At 40.0% G+C, this 23,609-nt stretch overlaps 1 protein-coding gene across 2 annotated transcripts; it reads right to left on the bottom strand.

The window, feature by feature from the left end:
• Positions 1 to 1,170: 1,170 nt before the first annotated feature.
• On the bottom strand, positions 1,171 to 21,080 carry ets2 (v-ets avian erythroblastosis virus E26 oncogene homolog 2). 2 transcript variants are annotated; one of them, XM_060833783.1, is made up of 10 exons: positions 20,844 to 21,080; positions 15,968 to 16,036; positions 12,852 to 12,966; positions 10,997 to 11,116; positions 10,121 to 10,321; positions 8,440 to 8,529; positions 5,807 to 6,034; positions 5,297 to 5,557; positions 4,096 to 4,214; positions 1,171 to 3,222 (listed from the first exon to the last, which is right to left on the bottom strand). In XM_060833783.1, exons 2-10 carry the CDS (start codon positions 16,028 to 16,030, stop codon positions 3,007 to 3,009), a joined length of 1,413 nt encoding a protein of 470 aa, XP_060689766.1. In that variant the 5' UTR covers positions 16,031 to 16,036; positions 20,844 to 21,080; the 3' UTR covers positions 1,171 to 3,006. The 2 variants fall into 2 exon arrangements, with proteins under 2 accessions (XP_060689766.1, XP_060689767.1); XM_060833784.1 differs by having other exon boundaries at positions 20,965 to 21,076.
• Positions 21,081 to 23,609: the final 2,529 nt, after the last annotated feature.

Genomic DNA, 23,609 nt, shown 5'->3' on the forward strand with positions numbered 1-23,609 from the left:
CCTTCCCCCAGCCCCAATGTCCTCCCATCTATCTCTCTACATCGGAGGCTCCGAGCCTCATTCCTGATGAAGGGTTTTTGCCCAAAATGTAAATTTTCCTGCTCCTCTGATGTTGCTTGACATGCTGTGCTTTTCCATCACCACATGCTCGACTCAGATCTCCAGCATCTGCAGTACTCACTTGCACCTCATCAGGTCCTTGGAACCTTTATGCGTTTTAAGAGATCGAGCACCCCCTCCTCTGTAATATGGACATTTTTCAGTTGTTGTGGGTTTCATTTCCTGATCACTTTTCAGGAAACTGTAAGGATGTGGATGTTGAATCAGGATAGGATTGCTTTGATTGTGATGATTCGTAGAAATAGCTTTCAAGTGCTAATGCTATTGGATCAGCTTAAAACTAACCTGGAATGAAAGCTACTGACTGCAACAGTGAGAAATTAACCCGTCAATTTCCATAAAGGCTGAAACATTTATTCATTATCAGTTCATTATGACAAGTGCTTGAGTTGAAAAATGGAAAATAAGAATCACACCATTCAATTGCCAGGCAATGACCATCTCTAACAGAAGTTCAATTCACTCCACTTCCTATTGACATTAAAATAGTGAAATGATTTGGTAATGGCAAAAACACTATGTAACTGCAAGGTTGGTCATTATTAGCAAGAAACTAACCTGCGCCACCTACATAAATGTGATTGTCAGCAGAGAAAGTCAAAAGTTGAATTCTTAAAGGCAAACTGGCTCACTTCTTGACCTGCAGAGTGACAATGTGTCCAGAAATACATCCCATTTGTCTGAACGAGGTAACTTTACCAATGAGCTCAACACCATCTATTGCAAAGCTAATTGTGCTTCACATTCCCCCATTAATGATTTATGCTCTCCATTACTTTAGTGCCAGGGGTGCAATTTCTACTATCTACAAGATAGGCTTTTGCAAGCTTCTTTGGGAACCTTCACAAGTTGAAGGGACAAAGATTGCATGCAAACACTTATCTTCCAGTTTTTTTCCAAATCACAATTTAGACATGCATTTTCATGGTGTCATCATTTCTGGAACAAAATCCTGACAGAACACCATTGTAGGAGCACATGGGACCAATTTTCTTGCCTGGAGTGATTTATCATTTAAAACAATCATTCAAAAAAAGTAAGTAAATCAAGTTTCAGAAAATGGATTTATTATTTCAAAAATATAGTGAAACCACAACCGTTTGTACAAAAAAATTAATATTACAAATTCTAATCACTGTACAGGAAATTACATGTTTTGCATCATTTGAAAAACCTCCAAAATTATGTAAAATACTTTCCCAGCTTGTTTCATACAATTCTCAAATTCAATGCAGATAACCAGCTGCAACACTTGCCTTTTCTAGATTTCTTATAATTTATATATAAAATTAATCTCCTTGTACCTGACCCAAAATAAACTAATGACATTTTTCTTTTGCTTAGATGGTCTAAGTTCTGCATATCCAATCTGAGGCACACAGACATAGAAAACCTGAGGTGAACCATTGCAGGGTAAAATTCAAACTTCCTTGCCTTATAATTATTAACAGTAAAAGGTTTGATCAAAATTAAAGACCAGTTTCATTAACTGAGCTTCTAGCATCTGGGAAGTTGTCTCAATTCATGACCCAGTCATGTAAGTTCATTCAAAACATTTTCCATTGATTAACCAACAGAAATACTTTAAGATAGCTCTTGGTACTTCAGCCTGTCAAACATATTTGCTGCAAGCAACCCTATAAGTAAGCCATATAAATAATATATACACATATTTACAGAAACTTTTTAATGCATGGTAAATTAGAAAAGACCAGTGATAGAATCCTTCACCAGTACATTGCTGTAAAAGGACTGCATTTTTAATTACCTTCTAAAAAAATGCTGTATTTGTACAACTCTCCCACACTTCAGCCACTCCAGCAGTCTTTCATAATGCCTTAACCTTGGCAGCAAAAAAAAATGATAGCTGTGTGATAGGAAACAGCTGCCAGAGTCATTTATAAAGCTGTTAAATTACCTTGCAGTGTTTAAACTCTGACTTTTAAATGCTATCAAGCAGTTTCATGCCTCCACTAAAAGGACAGCACTAATTCTTGAAACAGTCAACACAAAAGGCAACGACATATGGGAACTCTTGGTTTTACAGGCTACAGATGTGACTACCAGTGCGAAGGATTAATGATTGTATTGCATGTTAAACTATTTCCTGATAGTTGCTTAGCAACTGTTCAACATTTCCATGTTTTGTTCAGAAGACATTGGCCTTTGGTCTCGGAGTAACATTTTACATTTATCAAAGAAATATACAAAGATGTGAACAACTCCAGTGTAGGATGCAATCCACTATTTTGAAGAACGTGACTATATTGAGGCTGATGTGAACTTGTATCAACATTTGTAGCCCAATTCTCAGCAAATCGAACTATTTCATGTGGCAGATAAATATTAACTAACTTGAGATGAAAGGTATCATAGAATAATAGACAAGTGTTGGGCTTGTGGGAGTGACCCTGAATTGCAAATAAAACACTCCCACTTTATGGAAACACCTTTGGTCTGAAACTACAATAGCACAATGGCAATCATGTTATTGTTAAACAATTTGTTGCTGGCACTAGATAGCTTGTAGAAGTTCTCAATATTTTCAACAAAAAGAAGAAAGTAGAGCTCTTGTTTAACATTCGGCAACTTGCAATCAGAAGGAAAAATGCATTGATGCACTGAATTGATGTAATGGATCAACACTTCACGCCTCCACCAGGTAAGCAGTAACTATATTAGAAGGGGTTCCATTGCCAGTTGTCACCTTTGGCAAAACAAAATCAAAGGAAGATGCCTCCTAACTGTCCCTCCCTACAGAACCCACATATCGCCCACCATATTAGACCGGTCCATAGTGAAATCATTTGACCACTGCCAGTCCCATTCTCACTGTTAGGTAATTACAGAATAAAATAAAGTGGCTATAAAGGGACATTAAACGCATCAATCCTCAGTGTCTGGCTGGACTCCGAGCATAGCGTGAAGTTCCTCTGCTGTGTATCCCAGCAGGTTGTGAAGGTCGCAGACGAAACGGTAGACATATCTTTTGCCACAGGTCTTATGGATGATGTTCTTGTCATAGTAATAGCGCAACCCCCTGCTCAATTTCTCATAGTTCATTTTGGGTTTGTTCTTGCGCTTGCCCCATCGCCGAGCAACCTGTGACCCAGCAAGAAAGCAGGAAAAGGTGTTAGCACATTCAGCATCACTGCTTCAGCAAACCAGCATATCACTTTCTAAAACTGCTGTGCTGGTGAACATAATAACTACGTCAATAAGACTCAAAATTGATATTGAATTGGCATTAGATAATTTTGACTATGTACACTTACTTTATATTCTCTCCTCTTTCTGTACAGTATTTAATTCCTCTAGGCCTTTCTGCATGAACTGCATTCTGGGGCTGAGTGTGACCAATTTTCAAGCCCATGTCAATATTGCCCTTGTCCCAAGCACTAGGACTACCATTCCTTTCCAGTGGAGCTTCTCTTCTCAGTTGCTGCCTCCCCAAGATGATTCAATTAGGATCATAACTATAGGTACCAAGCATTACTGGATGAGGAATGAGGACACAAGCCTTCTATCTGAGAGCTACAAATATGAATCCTGATGTGGGTGCACATCCTGGTCATTCACACTATGACTCAAGAGATTCTAGAGTAGCCAACTTGTGTTAATGTCTATTCAATTCTTATTCTAATATTCCCCTTAGAAGAATCCAACATGAATTCAATTCATAATATGAATTTAAGTGACATATTAAAGTTTCAAACTCTTTAATAATCATTAACTGTTTGTGCACTTTCAAATCAGATATTCAACCTTAAAATTATTAAATACAAGAAGCCAAGGATTTCACATTGCAAACTCTGTATAACCTGAGTAGGTGGTACCTTCTTTTGCCTGAAAGTTTCACTTTCTCTGAAAATAGCTAGGGACTGTCTGCCAAATGTCCAGTATTTTGCTTTATGTCTTGAAAATGTGACTGTACCCACCCCCAACCCATATGCTGATAATTTAGGAGATTCTTACTTCATCAGGGTCAGTTAGTTTAAACTCCCATCCGTCGCCGGTCCAGCTGATAAATGTCTGACAGGATTTATCTGTCAGTAACTCCAAAAGGAACTGCCAAAGTTGAATGGGCCCACTTCCTGCACAAACAAGTTTAAAGAAGAATGCAAATTAAAAATGGAAACACATTGTGGTGGTTGACACTTTCACAACAATGCCTCAGTTCAGGATCTTGGAAACGGATTATTTTTGCCAAAGTTGTAGAGCATTCAATTCTTATTATCAGGCATAAAACAACACTGCAAACGTTCCCACATTCTGTAACCTAATAAGAAAAGACAAGTGGTTTCTCAATCACTGGCATTTTATTCTGAAGTAAGATATTTTGAAAAATGATAGTATTTTTGTGAAAAATTGTCAGCCATTCATTGCTAATCATATAAATCAAAACAAGTGGAATGGCTGATCATGAACCGGGATTTTTTTACTCAATAGTAATCTATTGCAAAATACTGCCTTACAGTCTAGTTAATGAGTCAGCAATTGCAACCTAATTTGCAGATTGTTAAACATGCAAGACACAAGACTTTCTTTTCGCCAGCTGGGATATCTGATTATGACTAAGTCACGAGCTCTGCAGGAAGACCTCGGCTGTCTCTGCTGAAAAATGATGCTGTTACGTATTTCTTCAGATATCCCAGCAACATGTACAATGGAACAGGTCAAAAGACTAGCAATTGTTTTTACTTCAGTCCCCGTCCCCTCACTTCCCACCAGTGCTTGCTGTGTAATTTTCACGGGAACTGGCAGCCCTCCACTTCTCATGGTTGTGAGTTGATGTACAGGTACTGTTTTCCTTTTCCAATTGGGAAAAATTCAAAGATCCGTAGATAGCACAATCAAGATCCACAACCACTACCATCTTGATGGACAAGTCAGCAAATACATGTGAACACCAGGACCTGCAAGTTCCCCTCCAAGCCACTCATCAGCCTGACGTGGAAATGTATCACAGTCAGTTCCTGGATCAAAAGCTTTGAATTCCCTCCCTAAAGGAGGGATTGTGGGTGTACCTACACCAAACGGACTGTAGCGGTTCAGGAAGGAAGGTCCCACACCTGGGTGGAACCTTTCACCACCTGCTTAGGGGCAAGAAATACTGGCCCAGCCAGCAAAGCCCACATCCCAAAAGTGAATTAAAAAAACACAAAGAATCGCTTACCAGTGAATCCGGCCAACACTGCCGCTGGGATGACCGGTTTTCCTTGCTCCAGCGGCTCTTTTCTCTCTTGGATGTAATCTTTGAAGGAGATATTTGGTTTGTTTGGACACAGAGGCTGGCTATATTCATCTTCAAAGCTATCCTGAGAGGGTACACGCTGCATATCACACAAAGATGACTGACTGTTCCAGGATTTCAGCATCGTCCCTGTACTGTCGAAACTATCCATGCTTTCAAGAGATCCTGGCTTCCTGCTTTCAACTGATAAAAAGAAAGAGAAGTTTGGAAATGCACATAAAAAGGAAATTACAGAAGTATCTTCTTCCCATTTCCCTTTATAGAATTCTTCAGATTATTTGACATTGCCCTTTATTCCAATTCTGTAGCTTCGGCATCTTAATTCTGTATTTCCTGTGAAACTATGGACAAAATTATAACTCCCACGCTCATTCATCTGGCATTAAAAATGCGGCCCCATATTATACACATACGTACACACCACACACTTACCATGGTCGATTATGCCAACTTGCAGACTGTTCATTTGCTTTTGCTGCACGGGGTAGTAGGTCATATCCAGCTTATCCAGGTGTGGGTTAGAAAGATTTGGGAAGCCTTGGTTCAAATTGAGAAAATCCTGATTATTTGAATCTGATGAGATCTGACAAACTTCTGACAGGAAACTTCCAGTAAGATCAGAAAGTTGGCCTCCACATTGGGTCTGATTGGAGCAGAACGCTGAAATATATTTCAAAACAAAGCAGCCAAATCAACTGGATTGTTATTCAAACTGTCACCTCCATTTGGTCTGAATGGGACAGAGTCAATAAGAACCAAAACTTCAACTATAACTTCAAATCTAAACATTTGCTACTGCAGTCAGTATTAACTGGAATTATTTGATGTTCAGTAATGGCCATACCAATAGTTGGCTCCTATATGTCTCACACTGGATGCAGTTTTCATACCCTCCAGCTCCATTCTTCTTGCAAATGGCTAATTTGACCTTGCTGATGCATAATGAACTACTGCCTGAAAAGCTAGATTAACTCTGCATGCATTATGCCCATTAAATGTAGGAGTCAAAGTCAAACCAGAAAACTGATATTTCTCAAAGATAATGTGAATAAACTGCTGAACTTAAATTTCTCAGTGATTAAGCACAAATTATTCTGTTTAATGTTAAAAAAAATCACATTTTTATTGAGCCAAGGATATCAATTTAAACCAAACCTAAACAAACCAGTTAATCTGCATTCATCTTGGAGTTGTTCCTGACCAGACATATTTCCAAACCTTGACAAACAGAACTAATCTAACTAAATGTTTTGACAAGGGTAGGCTGTAACTCAGAACACAAAACCTAATATGCAAAAGAAAAGTAGTTATTATGAGTAATGTTATCTAACCTGACTGCTGAAATAAGAGCCAAGAGCTGGAAAACTTCCTCAAGCCACAACAATTAGATTCTTATTGATTTCAGAATGTGTCTATTAAGAGCAGGGCTGGAATTACATGGTGGTGACACAGGGGTTTTGGACAGAGGTTACAGAGCAAGCAACAGAAGCATGGTGCTAGTTTTGATAAGGCAATTGCTGAATTCTGAGCCAAATCAGTCAAGAGGTCATCGGCTAACTTGCTAGATCAGGACCCTGGGGCAATAATTCCTGCTTGCCAGGATTTGGATGCTCTTCGAAGGTTCCAGATAATGGACCAATCCAGTATATCGGCTGTTAGGAGGGATTTCACAGTGAAGGCTGGCTCATCAGCAAGGACAGGGAGGGGGCTCTTAGTCATTGAGTCCTATGGAAACAGTTCAACTCATCCATGCTGACCAAGTTTCCACCCAAACTAAACCAGTCCCACTTGCTTGCGTTTGGCCCAGCCCCCCCTAAAACTTTCCTATTCATATGCCTATCTTTTAAATGTAGTAACTGTACCTTCATCTGCCACTTCCTCTGCCAGTTCAAGCCACTTTTTAAACACCCTCTGTGAAATGGTTGCTCCTCAGGTCCCTTTTAAATCTTTCTCCTCTCATCTTAAAATGATGCCCTCTAGTTTTGAACTCCCCCACCCCAGGGAAAAGACCTTTGCTATTCATCTTATCTATGCCCCTCATGATTTTATCACCCTCTATAAAGTCAAGCCTTAACTTCCTACACTCCAGTGTAAAATGTCCCAGCCCATCCTTATAACTCAAACCCTCCATTCCCGGTAACATTCTGGCAAATATTTTCTGAACCCTATGCAACTTAATACTATGCTTAGTGGGCTATCACTTCTTGGTGCTCAGTCCATTGACCAAGCCCAGTCTAGAGAGACTGCTTGTTGGCATTTCCCTACCACGTGGTCTTTTCTGTTTGATTAAAAGGTTGCCTAGCCTCCAAACCCACATTTGAGGAGTGCATTATACCTCCCCACCTGCCAGGTCATGGGAGATTGGTTTTCAATACTCCTAGCAAAATCTCATATTATGAAAAGACAAGACACTCAGAACATGGGTAACGTTTTAAAAAAGGCTTGTTGGCTTGCTGAACATTCCATGTTCATCTTGTTTTCATGGGGTGGTTGCAATGTCTTTTCTAAAATTAGTGACTCGGAGAATTGGGCTCCCCCCACGACCCCCAACCCCACCAGACCCCAGTCAATCAGTCTAATTTTCATCCATACTCCCTGATCAAATTACCCCATCCACAAACTGGGTTTTAGCTTCATTCATGCAACAGGAAGTTACAGAAACCCATCCAGTAATTTTGGTGCAAGTTCAAATAAAACTATGGTGCTCCCTTGTTAATGGGATGTCTTGGCAGGGCTGTATTTAATACCATATACATTGATGATCTATGAAAATGCATCATCTATAGATGGGAACTTTATATCAAAAATCTACTTAAGCAGTTGCAGAGAACAAAAACCTCAAATGACACTGTCACCAAATATTTTAAAAATTTTCAGTAAGACAGCTGCAGTATCTTAGTAGACAATCCAATCAAAGGAGCTTAGATTACAAGCTAGTTCCGGTGATTGTTGGATTTTCGCCAGCATTAGTAACCAAAATCTATAAGGTGGATTGAGGTTGTTCAGCACAATCAGACAGATAATGTCAGAATATATTATGATCAGTGAACTTGGAAAGGACATACCTAGGAAACTGTTATTATCCACCCAGCGGGAACTTGTATTGATGAGAGAGGAGGTTCCAAAATAGTTCAGTTGTGGTGCTTCCTGGCAATCTAAAATTCAGAAAGATAAAGAGGAAACCAGATTAATTTTTTTTGCTTGAAAAAAAAGCAAAACTCCCCATTACTTCAAATACATAGAATGTAAAAGGTGGACTGGTTTCAAGCCTCTCCTTCATTACTTCAATAGTGTCTTAACTGAAACATCTCCGAGAGGATCAGAGATCAGGAACTCCACACATGGTAAATCACAGGCTCAACCAATGTCTGCAGTATACAATGGAATTGTGTACCGTTTGATCACACCAAAAGCTAAATCCAGAGTAAGAAGATACTAAAAAAGCACTTTGGATTGACAATTATGTCTCGTATCAGAACCTTAAACTGTTCTGCATAAAGATAGCTCTCTGATGTCTGTGGTAGAAATCAGGAAATACTTGGTTATTTAGACTTCTTTTAAACTGAAAGCTTGTCCATTAGATGAGAGGTTCAAGTTTTTTTTTGACAACCCATACTCAAAAAGTAAATGGCCATATTTAGTTTAAACGTAGTTAAAGACTGGTACTGTCAGATGGGATTAAACTGAAATGCTATTCAGTGGATCATTCTTGCTTAAGTAGCACCAAAACAAAAGTGAATTATTCCTCTCACATCTTCCCAAGTACTTTTAGCAAATACAGCCTTGAGTGAGTAGGTCTTAGAGCACTTGTGGTGCAGAGATTGTGTCCCTTCCTCTGGGCCAGATGTTCTGGATTCAAGTCCTGTCTGCTTTGGAGGTGTGGCATAATGTGTCTGAACAGGTTAATTAAAATAACTAGTAATCGGCTCTCAATCTTATAGGCAAATCCTTTATATTCAATGGTCTGTGCATTCCCAAACTAATCTTTGTTTGTTGTCCTTAGTGTGCATATTAAAATTAATTATTTTCACTAGCAATAGGCTGATTACTGTAAGAAGCAGAAAGTTTTATTGAGACGTTAGAAGTTTTGCAGGAATGGGAGATTGTTATAACAGTAATGACGAGTTTTTACTCTACATCAGCTTTGTGGCACAGGATTGGAGATTATTGTACAGACATTCTTTTATCCTTAATGGACAAAAAACAGCCTAAGCATCCAATACCAAAAAGATATGAAATCTCCCCAGCAGCACAGCTATCAGACAAAATTACAGACACTCAAAATTTGATTGCTGGGGTCAGTTACTAAGTTTGCTGATCCCAACCAAGATGATTATGTAGGTTCTAAACTGGTCTCTGGGTTGGACAAGGAGTCAAAGAAACAAATAGGTCAAACTGATATCCAGTGACAATAACTGGATGAACAAAAAAAACTTGTTACAAGTAATATAGGTCATACTGATGAGTACAGTTGTGATGGACTTTGCCAATGAACAGACATGCCATATTAAGTGTGACAAATCACACCAATGCCATTAGGTTGAGATATTGGTAGGCAACCGATGATTAGAAAACAGCACAAAGGCCATAAAAGACATCTGGGATAATTGTTAGACAGGAAAACTCAATAATTAATAAGTTGTAGAGACTAGTTGATGAGGCTAGTCCCTTTAGCAAGGAATATCTCATTAATTAGGGCCACTTGTTACATGCTTTTAAAGGAAATATTTCTAATGATTGTTATACCTTTCATTAGTTGCTCCAAGTGCTCCCAAAGAATGTCTCCAATGAAATCAGGTGCTAGCTCCAGAAAACGTTCCTTCCCAAGATCACAGAGGGCCCGACCAGTCATGTAAAACTTTTGGAAATTGACATTCTCTAGACTGAATTCATTCACAGCCCAGTGGAGCCACTGATTGACATGTTGCTCAGTCCAAACGTGAGGGTCTTGAAAGAAATCAAAAATCAAGTTTAACTGCAACGCCTGTATCAAAATTGGACTTAAGACATGCTGATATTTATTATACTGTTTCCCAAAGATAAATGCTTGGGTCATTTATGCTCCGATCAAAGTTTGTGTGCAGTCAGAGTGATTGAATGAAAACATATGGTTCTAAATATGTATAATATATGTGGTTACCCTTATATGAAATAGAAGGACTTTATATCCAAAAGAAATAAAAATGATCTGCATCTAGGATCATTCTTCAAAATTCTCCCGAAAGTGGTGAGTCATGCCACCAAGCGGTATGGCCATTCAGGCAGCATCCCCCTTAGGTAAATAAAAATCACTCAACTACCCATTACTCATGGGTGAGTATTATTGAATCCTGGACTCACCCAGCAACAAAACACTTTGCAGTAGATATCACCATGCAACTACTAAGAATGGAATTTTAATGTTTATGGCCCATGGTTTGTATATCTTGACGTTTGATGCCATTTGCAGAAATTGTTTAGTCTATATTGAATTTGGATTGCCTTGTCCAATAACAAATACTTTCCATTTACTGTAATCACAACCCCTTAACAGTGGACAAGAATAAGAATTCCTTTGTGAGCAATTTTGGGAGAGGAAAGTTAGAAACAAACAAGTATGTTGACTGTTTTCAGGTTGATTACCTTTTGGGATGCTGAGACGACGTCGTTCTTTAACAAAGCCACTAAAGCTTTCCTTCAGGGCCTGGCTCATGACTGCTTTGCTGCCAGGGGTTAGGAGTGGAACCTCATTAGCTGCAGCATCTGCAGACAAGAGGAACAACAAAGTGAGAAATAATTCTTTTACCAGGAGTCCATTTTCCTTCAGAGTTTCCTATTTAAAACTTGTTCTTTAATAAATCTTCAAAGACAAATTTTGCAATTGTGACAATTGTAAGTAGTATTCTATGAATTTCCAGTGCCATATCCCAATACCCAATTATTCAGCTTAACTGACATACTGGATAGTCAGTTAGTCCTCAAATAAAACTTCACAAATATTAATGCAGACAATTAAAATAGATCGAATTCCATATGATGCAAATGAGTTTTAAAAATGTTTTAGCATACTTTGATTATATTGAAAATTAATGAGGTTTTGGGAAAATATTGGGTATAGATGTTAATTCTGCAAATTTATTGTATTTGAGTGTGATTTTGAGAGCTGATATGCATCAAACATTCCTTATTGTTCAGTAACCAAACATTAATAGATTTTTCACTGTTCTAAAGAGGCATATTCAGCTCAAAACATGAACTCAATTTTTCTGCACAGAGCGGAATATTTCTACCATTTTCTTTATATTCCAGATTTCCAGAAACCAATGTCATTTGCTTTAAACCATAACTAAATTCTGGGAAAGCAGTACTAACTTTGGAAGGTGTTTCAGCAGTCAGAAGGGAAGGAAATTGGCAGAAACTCTAGTGAACATGTTTTGAATTGTTAGAACAGATAGGATTGATGAAATATTAACCTAGGTAAAAACAATGACTGCAGATGCTGGAAACCAGATTCTGGATCAGTGGTGCTGGAAGAGCACAGCCGCTCAGGCAGCATCCAACGAGCAGCGAAATCGACGTTTCGGGCAAAAGCCCTTCATCAGGAATCCTGATGAAGGGCTTTTGCCTGAAACGTCGATGTCGCTGCTCGTTGGATGCTGCCTGAACTACTGTGCTCTTCCAGCACCACTGATCCAGAAATATTAACCTAGCCAATGCCTTATAACAACCTGTTGTTGCTCACAGAATGGGACAAAACTGCATTACAAATAGGATTTCAAATATGACTTAGAAAGCAGTCAAAAAACAAAAGTGAAGATGTCAAAGCAAACATTTTCATTGTAAATGTCTTTCTCCTGAAGCATTAGCTTATAACAGGATGCAGCTCACTATATTTTGTTTATCCAACATTACCCAAGTGCTCATTTGTACTAAAGCCCCATTTTACTCAGAACCACTGGCCTGGAGCTAATTACATGGAGATTAGAGCATGAATTGTGTGGATAAGATCATAAGACATAGGAGCAGAAGTAGGCCATTTAGATCACTGAGTTGGCTCCCCCATTCCTCAACTCCATTTTCCTGCCTTTTCCTCACAACCTCTAACTGATTAACAATCAGTCTGTCTATCTTGGCCTGGAATATACTTAATATTCCAGTCTCAACAGTCCTCTGCAGCTAGGAATTTCACAGATTCAACAATCACTGAAAGAAATTCTCCCTCATCGATATCTTAAATGTGCAACCTGTTATTCTGAGATTATGCTCACTCGTCCGAGACCCTCGCACAAATGGAAACAACCTCTTCACATCTACTCTATCAAAACCTCCTGATAATTTGTCAGATAAGGTGATGAAACTCACTAAACCAGTTTCAAGTTCCTGCAATATTATCTTCAAAAAGAGATGGGAACCAAAATATCAGTGTTATGTGCAAAATTCTAGCAATGACAAATTTTACATTTAAGCATGGATGTGTCCCAGTTAATTAAGCATTTACCAAATAAAAAGGAGGGCATGCCAGTTGGAACCTCCTGCACGCTCTGTTCTTCATCTAAATGCGACAATAATCCATTGAGTCCAATAGCTTCATGTATGTCAAATGCTGCCTGGCGCTGAAACAAAAAATAACCAAACCTTGTATAAAAACGAGCAATGATTATGGTCATAACCAGATAACTCTTATCTCCACCAGAAGTGGATGGTGTTGATCAATCAAAAATTGAACACAGGGAATTAGAGATGGGATCATATGCCAGATAACAGTTTCTTCAATGTTAATATGGACAAAAATCCAGGATTATGGGAATCACTGGAATGCCGTATTACGTCATTATGAAATACTAACACCATAAGCACTGCCTCTCATTTGAAGGCGGAAAAGTAATGACAGATGGATATAAAGGTCGTCTTATTCTTGCAGTCACATGCCAACAACAAATAGAAGTGAACATTTCTGATGTCAGGAGTTTGATGGGAGAGTGGATAGTTCACCAGACTCTTGTCACAATTCACAAATAACCTCAACTTGAGGCTCAGTTACTTCTAGTTCAATTCAGTTGTGTAGAATATAACTGTCCAAATAATAGTGTGTCAATACTGAAACTCATTAGCCTTGAGATATTCATTCAACACTTTCCAATGTTGAAAAACAATTGTAGGATGTATGGCAAGAAGGAAAGTTCACTGCTCATTCATTCTACTTACCTCTGTATATCTAATCCAATTTAACCTGTTCCACAATATTTCTACCACTTAATAAAAATCTATACAGTCGAGTTGCCAATCTAGTGAACTTACATTTAATATTGGTCTCATTGAGGTAAAGGAAAGTAATGCTGGAAAGAGAACACCTTCCATACCATCAAGCACTTCCAATTCAGGTTAAAACAGCAAAGATGTAAAGCTCTTTCAACTTTATCCAACTGTGTAGCTCAGTTGACAAAAAGCATTTGGTATTCACCACTGGTGACATTTATCATCCTGTGTTCTCTCAAAGAACATCATCACCTCTCATCAATTAGCCAAGATTAAAGATTGTTTTTGATATTATACCCCCTCTAAGATCTGGTTTTGTACTGTGTAAGCTTATTTTACACATAAATTTAAACAAATTTAAAAATCACACAACACCAGGTTATAGTCCAACAGGTTTAATTGGAAACATGTGTCTTACGATCGTGTATTCCACAACCACCTGATGAAGGAGCAGCACTCCTAAAGGTAGTTTTTCCAATTAGACCTGTTGGACTATAGCCTGGTGTTGTGTGATTTTTAACTTTGTTCACCCCAGTCCAAAATCGGCATCTCCAAAATCAAATTTAAACAAGACATTATAAAGTTGAAATCTCTGCCCATTATTAAGAGTTGGATTTGAACCAGGTCCTTTAACAGGAATGAAAATACAATGACAGGGAAATAAAGGTTACATTGTAAACACAAATAAAAACTTGAGCAAGATTAAGGAGTAATAAAACATGTAAACAATTCCACTGGAATGAACATTCTTACGTCTTTTTGCATACCAGCAACATTTCCTTAGCTTGGTTGCAGTTTGTCAACAATGGATGAATTTTTTTAAAAAATGGATTATACAAGAACCATTCATTATCTCCAAGTTTGCTAAGTCTATTAATGAAACACACCTTAGGTAAACTGGAAAGTCAAGTATGGTACGTGTTAAACATTTACATGCTTACTCACCCAAGCAATGTCTGCTGATTATAATTGGGAGGAGGATTTTTTTCACCAGTTCTTGATAATTGAAAATGTGTATGCATTGTGGAATGATCTCCATTCCAAGATAGCACAGTTTTTCAAAGCATAATGAAATGTAGAATATTAATGATCTCATACCAGGCAAGGACTGATTAGGGACAGTCAACATGGCTTTGTGCGTGGGAAATCATGTCTCACAAACTTGATTGTGTTTTTTGAAGAAGTAACAAAGAAGATTGATGAGGGCAGAGCAGTGATCTATATCGACTTCAGTAAGACGTTCAACAAGGTTCCCCATGGGAGACTGATTAGCAAGGTTAGATCTCATGGAATAAAGGGAGAACTAGCCATTTGGATACAGAACTGGCTCCAAGGTAGAAGACAGAGGGTGGTGGTGGAGGGTTGTTTTTCAGACTGGAGGCCTGTGACCAGTGGAGTGCCACAAGGATCGGTGCTGGGTCCTCTACTTTTTGTCATTTTTGGATGCGAGTATAAGAGGTACAGTTAGTAGGTTTGCAGATGACACCAAAATTGGAGGTGTAGTGGACAGCGAAGAGGATTACCTCAAATTACAACAGGATTTGGATCTGAATAGGAATGGTTTGGAGGGATATGGGCCGGGTGCTGGCAGGTGGGACTAGATTAGGTTGGGACATCTGGTCGGCATGGACAGGTTGGACCGAAGGATCTGTTTCCATACTGTACATCTACATGACTCTATGAGCTGCGATGACTAAATTCAAAGAGGGGCCAATGCAGGTGAATGGTTATCTTCCAGTAAGAAACTGTATATTCATTTAAAAATTTTAATTTGCACAACTACATATGAAGAGATGGAGAGTAGAAGTAGATAGTTCTTTCAAAGAGTCAGCATAGACATTGTGTGCTAACTGACATCTTTCTGTGCTTGCATGTACTTTATTCCATCTTCAAGTAACCAAAATAAAAAGTGCTGTGAATCCAGATTATGGTTTAAATCACTCCCTCAGGAGAGAATTAGAGGAAAGCATCTTCAATGATCAAAGAATACATAGACTGGATATATTCATCTCCTTACCACAACAGTGGACAGAGTTATGGACATGACTGATTAGGAAAACAAAACACATTGTTTGCTTGCATTACAAACAACACTCACCCTTTTCTCGTCATAAGAGGCAAATACATCTACAGCTCTGTGACAAAGTCGGTAAAGTGTGCAAATTGAGACAGATATTGATTTAATTTTCCAATCACTGGGGAATTACATTACACACCTGCATGATCCTTGTGTACACGTGCAAGCTGAAGGTGTAGCTCGCTCACAAAACACACACAAGCTCCATCACATTCACCACAACTTGAAAGACTTATGTATACATGTTTCACAGAAGTAGTTTCAGTCTTGGCAAACCTTACCTTAAGCACTCTTCGGGTCTCCAAAGCCACAGGGGCTTCCTGATCCCTTAACAAATCACACATGTTGACCTGTGCAAAACAAAGAGGGGAGATAATTAAAAATCGACTGAAACAAAAAAAATCAGAATGAACTCCATTTTTATTTAGATCATATAAAGTCATGTTGAAAACAGTAAAAAAAAGGTTTCCTATAAACTGCAGCTCTTTGGTAATCAACACTCCACTTTCTTGGGAAGTCAAAGCCAAATTCTAATCAGTACCTAGGCTGTCTACTGCATTCTTTTCTTTGGTTAGTTGTTTATCTTTGATTGTACCAGACACATTTTATTCCATTTACACCTGGTGAATGTACAAGTAACTGTGAATCAGAAGGTTCAGGATTACAGCAATACTTGTGAAAATCACATTCACAACATTAACAGCTGCTCGGGGCTATGACTCAGATGCACGCAAGGTGAGTTCATGATGTCTGGTCAAAATAATATTTTATAGCAATAGTACAACTTATCCAGGAATAACATTCTGAATTGGACTATTTAATATGCTCTCTTTTAGGAGATGTATAGCTCATCATTAAATCAATTAAAAGTTTTGGGCTAATACAGAATAATTTTAGATTGATTCGATTGTTTATTTTGCAGATATTGGGCAGTAAAAAGAAGATTTCAAAGCTGGGAAGGACACATTTGTGGTGATATCTCTGCAAAACCATGCCCAGACTATTACAGTCCTTAAAATAGGTTAGAAACTCCCCATGAAATAACTCCTCACTCCGTGCTCACTGCCCTGGAATGAGTACTTGACATCTTATTTCCTCGCAGTTTCTCAAACTATAACTCCTTATTTTTTCCAATCTTCCTTTTCTGCCACAACCGGAAGACATTTTGCACTAGATTAGATTACGTACAATGTGGAAACAGGCCCTTCAGCCCAAGGCCAACATGCTGACCCTCCGAAGAGTAACCCACCCAGACCCATTCCCCTACATTTACCCCTTCACCTAACACTACAGGCAATTTAGCATGGCCAATTCACCTAACCTGGACTGTGGGAGGAAACTGGAGCACCTGGAGGAAACCGGAGCACCTGGAGGAAACCCACCCAGAGACATAATGTCCCAGAGCACTTTTTATTTTGGTTACTTGAATGTGCAAACTCCACACCGACAGTTGCCTGAGGCGGGAATTGAACCCGGGTCTCTGGCACTGTGAGGCAGCAGTGCTAACCACTGTGCTGTCTACTCTGGCATTACTTAATTCTGCTTCAATTTTTAACTTGTTCAGCTACCTTACTCTTTCAAATGTTGCATGGCGTTCAGAACTACGGGCCTTGACTTTCAGAATCAGCTTCTCTATCATTACAGAAATAAAATAGTGTAACATTGAGTGACTGGCATTGATATAAAAACTAATTAGCATGAAAAACCAATTAGTTAGCTAAACAAAGAAAATTGCAACTACAGAAGTATATGGAAACCATACTAATATTACACCAGCATGAAGTTTTCACAGAATCTTGCAGTGCAGGAGGTTACTTGACCTGCTCCTGAGGAAAAAAATACCCTGTCCAGTCAGCTCCATTTCCCTGCATTACTCATCTAAACCCTCACAAAATTTATTTCAAAGATAGATCCAATTCTCTTCTGAAAGTTACTTTCATTTTTAAATTTGTTCCCATTATCTGTACAAAATGTTGGTTAGGGTTACAGCTACAGTACCATGTGCAGTTCTTGAATTTCCATTATAGGAGGGATGTGATTGCACTGAAGAGGGTGCAAAAGAGATTTGTCGTGACGTTGTCTGGGCTGGAAAGTTTCAGTTGTGAAAAAAAGAGGTTGGATGGACTGGGGTTATTTTCTTCTGCTCTGACGAAAGGATTGAAATGTATAAAATTTGTGGGGCTTAGACAGTGTAAATAGGAAGCAACCTTTCCTCTTAGCAGAGGGATCATTGGCCAGGGGTACAGATTTAAGGCATTGGGTGGGAAGTTTGGAGGGAACATGAGAATGATTTTCAACCAGCTGGTGGTAGGAATCTGGAAATCACTTCTCATAAGGGAGGTTGAGGCAGAAACCCTCTTAAGATGTAAGCAGTATTTACATGTGCACTTGTAATGCTAAAGCACTAGACCGTATGGGCCAAGTGGTGGAAATAGAATTAGAATGGTTAGGTAATTGTTTTTGACCAGAGCAGACTTGATAGGCCGTAGGGCCTTTTTCTATAGACCTCTATGACTATCATTCAGATTATAATCGGTGGGAGAAAAGTGTTTTAGAAGTATCAATTAGTTTTTCACTTATAATTCTCAGCACATAAACAAGCTGTTATTTGGCCCAGCTACTTAAATGATGAATGTCTGTGCTCCATTTAAACCTCTCCCACTCTATTTCACCTTAGAATTTACTGCTACTCCAGTTCTTCTCCTCTCAGCATAAGCATTTTACTGTAACTGAAATTTTGCAAAAACAGCTATATAAGGTGCGTGAAAGCATTACACAAACGTTATAGGGCGAGCAGAAGCAACCATCACCTCACTAGTTATAGATGCAACAAGATTAAACAGATTACTTTTGTTGAGTGAAACAAACATGAAAGATGCCAAATCCTAAACAAGCAATCCTTCGAGAATGCATGCTTTGGGAAAGAGAACCCGATAAATATATTGTACATTTCTGCTTTCAATGTTTAATTAAAAATGGGAAGAAAATACCAGAATTTCAGATCTGACATTTAACATGTAAACTGTATTAGGGATGTACCCTATCAATTTGTAGAACAGCGTATCAGCAATGTAAAGTAATGCCATCATATTTTGCTAGCCCTGCTCATAATCAGCTTATCCTTCTGCTTTGTGTGAATACATTATCAGATGACAAGTATGGCTGAGGTTAATCATGTTATTAATTAGATTTGTATGGCTCATACGCCACTTGCCAAAGTATCTCAAGCTCAGTTGCAGTGACAAATTCAACAGATATGCCCACAATTCAAGCAACCGGTCAAGGTAACCTGTGTCAAACAATTACACTGATTAATATTTAATATAACAGATCGTGGATGGGCGGAGGGTGAAAAAGTTTGATAATTACTTATGAAGTTTACTTCTTTGGTACTTCAGAAGAAGGTTTCATAGGATTACTCTTTAACAAACTCTACAGGACCAACGCCCCTGTTTTCTTTGATGGATTTACCAGATTAAGGTTTACAAAGCAAAACAAAAAAAATCAAAAGTTAGCTGCTGCATTCGTGATATGAAGCATTATTTAGAAGTGACATAAAATTCTCCAGCTAGGGTACACATAGCAAGAATAGCACTCAATCGGTTTAACCAATCCTTTCTTCTTGGCTCAGCAAAGTGCTCATGGCTCAAAATAGACATTTTTTTTAAAAAATGGTAACATAGAACACATTGGAAAAAAACTGAAAACTTTTTTTTGGTCTGTCGTGATTCTGGGCATCAGGGACAGTACTTATACAGCAACAATCTTGCCCATTGTGGCAGAGTGGCACTGCATTGTCTTTGTCTTTCAATGCAAAAGATTTGAGACTCAGAGACCTGAGGTCATCATCTAGCCTTACACTTCACTGCAACAAAGCAAGTTCTATGGTGTTGGAGGTGCCATCTTTCAGTTGAGATACTAAAGTGCTCTTTCATGTAAATGTAAAATTCCTCTGGCAGTATTTGACAAAAAAACACGGTATGCCCTTTGTCTTGGCATACATGTATATTTCAGCCATCACTGATTTAATTGTTTTGTCTTTGCCCAGCTGCCTTTTACTTAATCTTCACTTCAAAAGGTGCTTTAAGTGCCTCCAAGCTACTTAAGAGTGTAAAGTATTTGGGGCACCCTAGATAACGAAGGATGTTATAAAAATGCAAATTAATTCTTTTGTTCACTTCTTTAATGCAATCCCTGAAAAACCCTTTTACAGGTCATCTAGTTTAAGATGCAGACATTTTTTCCGTTGTCACACCTGCTGATAGTTATTAAAATGTATAGATCAACCCAGATAATACACAAAGACCATAAAGTCTTGCAACGATATTACCTTGATCTCATCTTTATGAAAATAAATATTGAAATTACAATGAAAGGTTTTGTCGTGTTAGTAACATCCACTCCAAAGGTTGCAGACAATAGCACCTTCCGTGAAACAGTGTGCAGCATTATAGTAAACTATAGGTCCAAGTTCATACAGATAGGCTGGGTACGGTCACTGGACCCGAAACATTAACTTTGGATTCTCTCCATCGATGCTCCCAGACCTGCTGAGCTTTTCCATTAATTTCTAATTATGTTCCACACAGTATGTATCAGCGATACTGCTCACACTCCTGTCGCTTGAAACTTCCCACCTGAGCAAAGTACACATTATTCTCCAACTCAACCGAATCCATCACAATCGCTTTTTAAGCAGGAGGGCTCAAACTCGGGACTTACACTGAACTCTACGGTAGAGTCAACCCGGGCTGGCACGTCTCAAGCCTGGGGTGCACTCACAAGTCGAGGCAATTTGCATCTTTCGTCTTTACTCAGTTTGCTGGCTCGACTGTATGGAGGTCAGCATCGAAAGCACAAAGTGATTTGTATGACACCACAGCAAGCCCTGTACAACCAGGACTCTGCTCCACCTCTGTTGTAACAAGCTGACGGCATCATTTCTAACCATCAGCCGGGCCAACACAAGAGTCGGGAGATCAAACTTCGTGTTAGGCCAAACTACAGAAAGACTGTGAAATACTAAACAGCATGAACAAACTAACCGTCTCCTTCATGACACAGAGAGAGAGAAAACAAATCTTCTCATAGCGTTTGGAGATCGGCCAGCTCACAGTTAGAGCTGGACAATCTCAAAGACCTAAATAATGTACTTACGGTATCACTCCTTTCCTGCGTTACGTTTGCGTACCGCGGAATCGGTCAGTTAAAATCCAGCAATGCCTCACAATCAGTGAGTTTGATCCAATAAAGTAATGATTCACGAAGGGTCGTTTACCTCGGAGGAATTTCAGTTTGAAAACTCCCACTCAGTGCGAGTAAGGTACAACTCTTGAGCAATCTGATGAATTAGTACTGTGAAGCCTCGCCTTTTACATCAATTCCCATAATCTCTCTTACCCCGCCACTTCCTCTTTATTGGACCTGCTGGGAGGAGGAGCCGAGAACCGAACCATCGCCAAACAAGGTTATCTCGTCAGACTGGTTTCCCTTCCCGCAGTCATGGTAACCTCCCCCGTTTCTGTGCCAGACAGAGTCAGATGACCGTTCAATGTTTTGCATCCAATCGTGATGAACAAATTGCTGGCGAAACCTAGCCGAGCTGGGGAGTAAACAAAGCCATAGTGTCGAGTCTGGTGGCCCTTCGAAGAATTGTCAGATGCTGCCGTTTCGCCAGCAATTTTAGATTTCAAGCATCTGCAGTTCTTTGTTTTAATTTAGTGATAGACACTACTTTCTGTAAAGACCGTTTCTAACGCCAAAATTGACAGAATAGAATTGTATATTTTGTCTGACAATGATATTTAAATTATACCTAATTATATCTAATACAGGAGACCTTCTATCCCCAGGAGGCTGAGGAAATCTAGCAGAGGCAGGGGTGTGGAAAAACACAGCAAGCCAGGGAGCTGCAGATAAAGAAGGTGATGGGGGCAGGGCAGGGTGAAGTGGGAATAGGTGAAAACAGGCAGAAGGTAAGACCTGGTTGGTCAATGGGAGGAATGAATCCACTAGGTGGCTGGGAGGAGTGGAAGGGATGGATAGGGTCTTGGAAGGGAGTCAGGGGAAGGGAAGGGAGGTTATTTGAAATTGGAAAACTCAATGGTGAGTCCTCCAGACTGTAGGCTGCCCAGGTGGAAGATGAGGTGTTGTTCCACCAATTGTGCGGTTTGGTTCATTGTGGCAATGGAGGAGGCCAAGGGTGGTCATGTTGGAAAGGGAGTGGTTGGGGGAATTGAAATGGGCAGTGACTGGGAGATCCGGTCGGCTCCTGCGACCTGGCTGAGATGCTCCGTGAACCAGTTCCTAAGTTTATGTTTGGTCTCCCTGATATAGAGAAGACCACATCGGGAGTACCTGATGCAGTAAACTAGGTCAGAAGAGAGGCAGGTGAACCTCTGTCTCACCTGGAAGGACTATTTGGGGTGCTGGATGGAGGTGAGGAATATCGTGTGCTGACAGGTTTTGCATCTTTTCCAGTTGCAGGGGAAGGTACTGGGGGATTGGGATGGGGGGGTGGGATGGTGGGGAGAGTGGCGCAAACCAAAGACTGTGGAAGGGAACAATCCTTGCAGAAGGCAGAGACGGGTGGGGAAGTGAAGATGTTCTTGGTGGTGGGGTCTAGTTGGAGTTGGCGGAAGTGTTTAAGGATGATGTGTTGCATGTGAAGACTGGTGGGGTGGTAAGTGTGGACAAGGGGGCTCTGCCTTTATTGCACGGGGGGGGGGTAGAGCAGTGGAAAGCTGTCTGGATGACAGAGGGGGGAAAAGAACGTTGTTCAAAATAACTGGGCATCTGGGATGCTTGGGAGTGTAATGTCTCTTCGGCTAAGCAGTTGCAGCGGAGGTGGTGGAATTGGGAGAAAGGAATGGAGTTCTTGCAGGATACTGGCTGGGAGGAGGTGTAGTCCAGGTGGTTATGGGAGAGTGTGGGTTTGTAGTAAACGTCAGTCTAGAGACTGTCGCCGGAGTTGGAAATGGAGAGGTCAAGAAAGGGGAGGGAGGTGTCTGAAATGGACCAAGTGAATTTGAGGGTGAGGTGGAAGTTGTGGCAAATTTGATGAACCGCTCCAGTTCAGCTTGGTGCAAAGGTGGAAGTGTTGGGGCACAGTGCCTGTGTAGGTACTGAAGAGGGACTGTTTGACATAGCCAACAAAGAGGCAGGCATAGTTAGTGCCCATGGCCACCCCCTGGATTTGAAGGAAATGAGAGGAGTTCAAGGAAAACTTAGTGATGGTGGGGACCAGTTTGATGAGGCAGAGAAGGGTATTGATGGAGGGGGACTGGATGGGTTTGTTGGAGAAGAAGAAGTGGAGGGCCTGGAGGCCATCCTTGTGGGGTATGGTGTGTTAAGCGACTGCACATCCGTAGGGAAGATAAAGCACTGGGGGTCAGGGAACTGGAAGTTACTGAAGAGATGGAGGGCATGGTTGGTATCGCAGATATAGGTGAGAAGTGCCTAAATTAAGGGAGAGAGGATGAAGTTGAGGTAGGACGAGATGAGTTCGATTAGGCAGGAACATGTTGAGACAATGGGTCAGACGGAGTAGTTTGGCTTGTGGATTTTGGTGAGCAAGTAGAACTGGACACTGTGGAGCCATGAGTTTGGAAGCATCACTGGACGCAATGAGAGCACAGACAGTGCGAGTGATTGTGGCATGATGGGTTGTGGTGGGGTCATGGGTAAGGGGGAGGTAGGATGAGGTGTCGGCAATTTGATGTTAGATCTCTGTGATATAGAGGTCCGTTCTCCACCTTACCACTGCCACATCTTTGTCAGCGGGTTTGATGGTGAACTGGGGGTTGCTGCAGAGAGAGTGGACTTTCGGAGGGGTGAGGTTGGAGTGGGTGAGCGGGGTGGAGAAATTGAGGCGGCCAATATCATGTTGACAATCTGTAATGAAGTGGTCTAGGATAGGTACAA

This window comes from Hemiscyllium ocellatum, chromosome 12 (assembly GCF_020745735.1).
Source record: "Hemiscyllium ocellatum isolate sHemOce1 chromosome 12, sHemOce1.pat.X.cur, whole genome shotgun sequence".
NCBI classification, from domain to species: Eukaryota; Metazoa; Chordata; class Chondrichthyes; order Orectolobiformes; family Hemiscylliidae; genus Hemiscyllium; species Hemiscyllium ocellatum.

Coding starts and splice junctions, on each gene's coding strand:
- ets2 (XM_060833783.1), bottom strand. CDS start 16,030: ATGTGTGATTTGTTAAGGGATCAGGAAGCCCCTGTGGCTTTGGAGACC. Junction 5,558..5,806: donor AGTTGGCATAATCGACCATG/GTAAGTGTGTGG, acceptor TCTTTTTATCAG/TTGAAAGCAGGAAGCCAGGA. Junction 4,215..5,296: donor AGTGTTGGCCGGATTCACTG/GTAAGCGATTCT, acceptor TTGTTTGTGCAG/GAAGTGGGCCCATTCAACTT.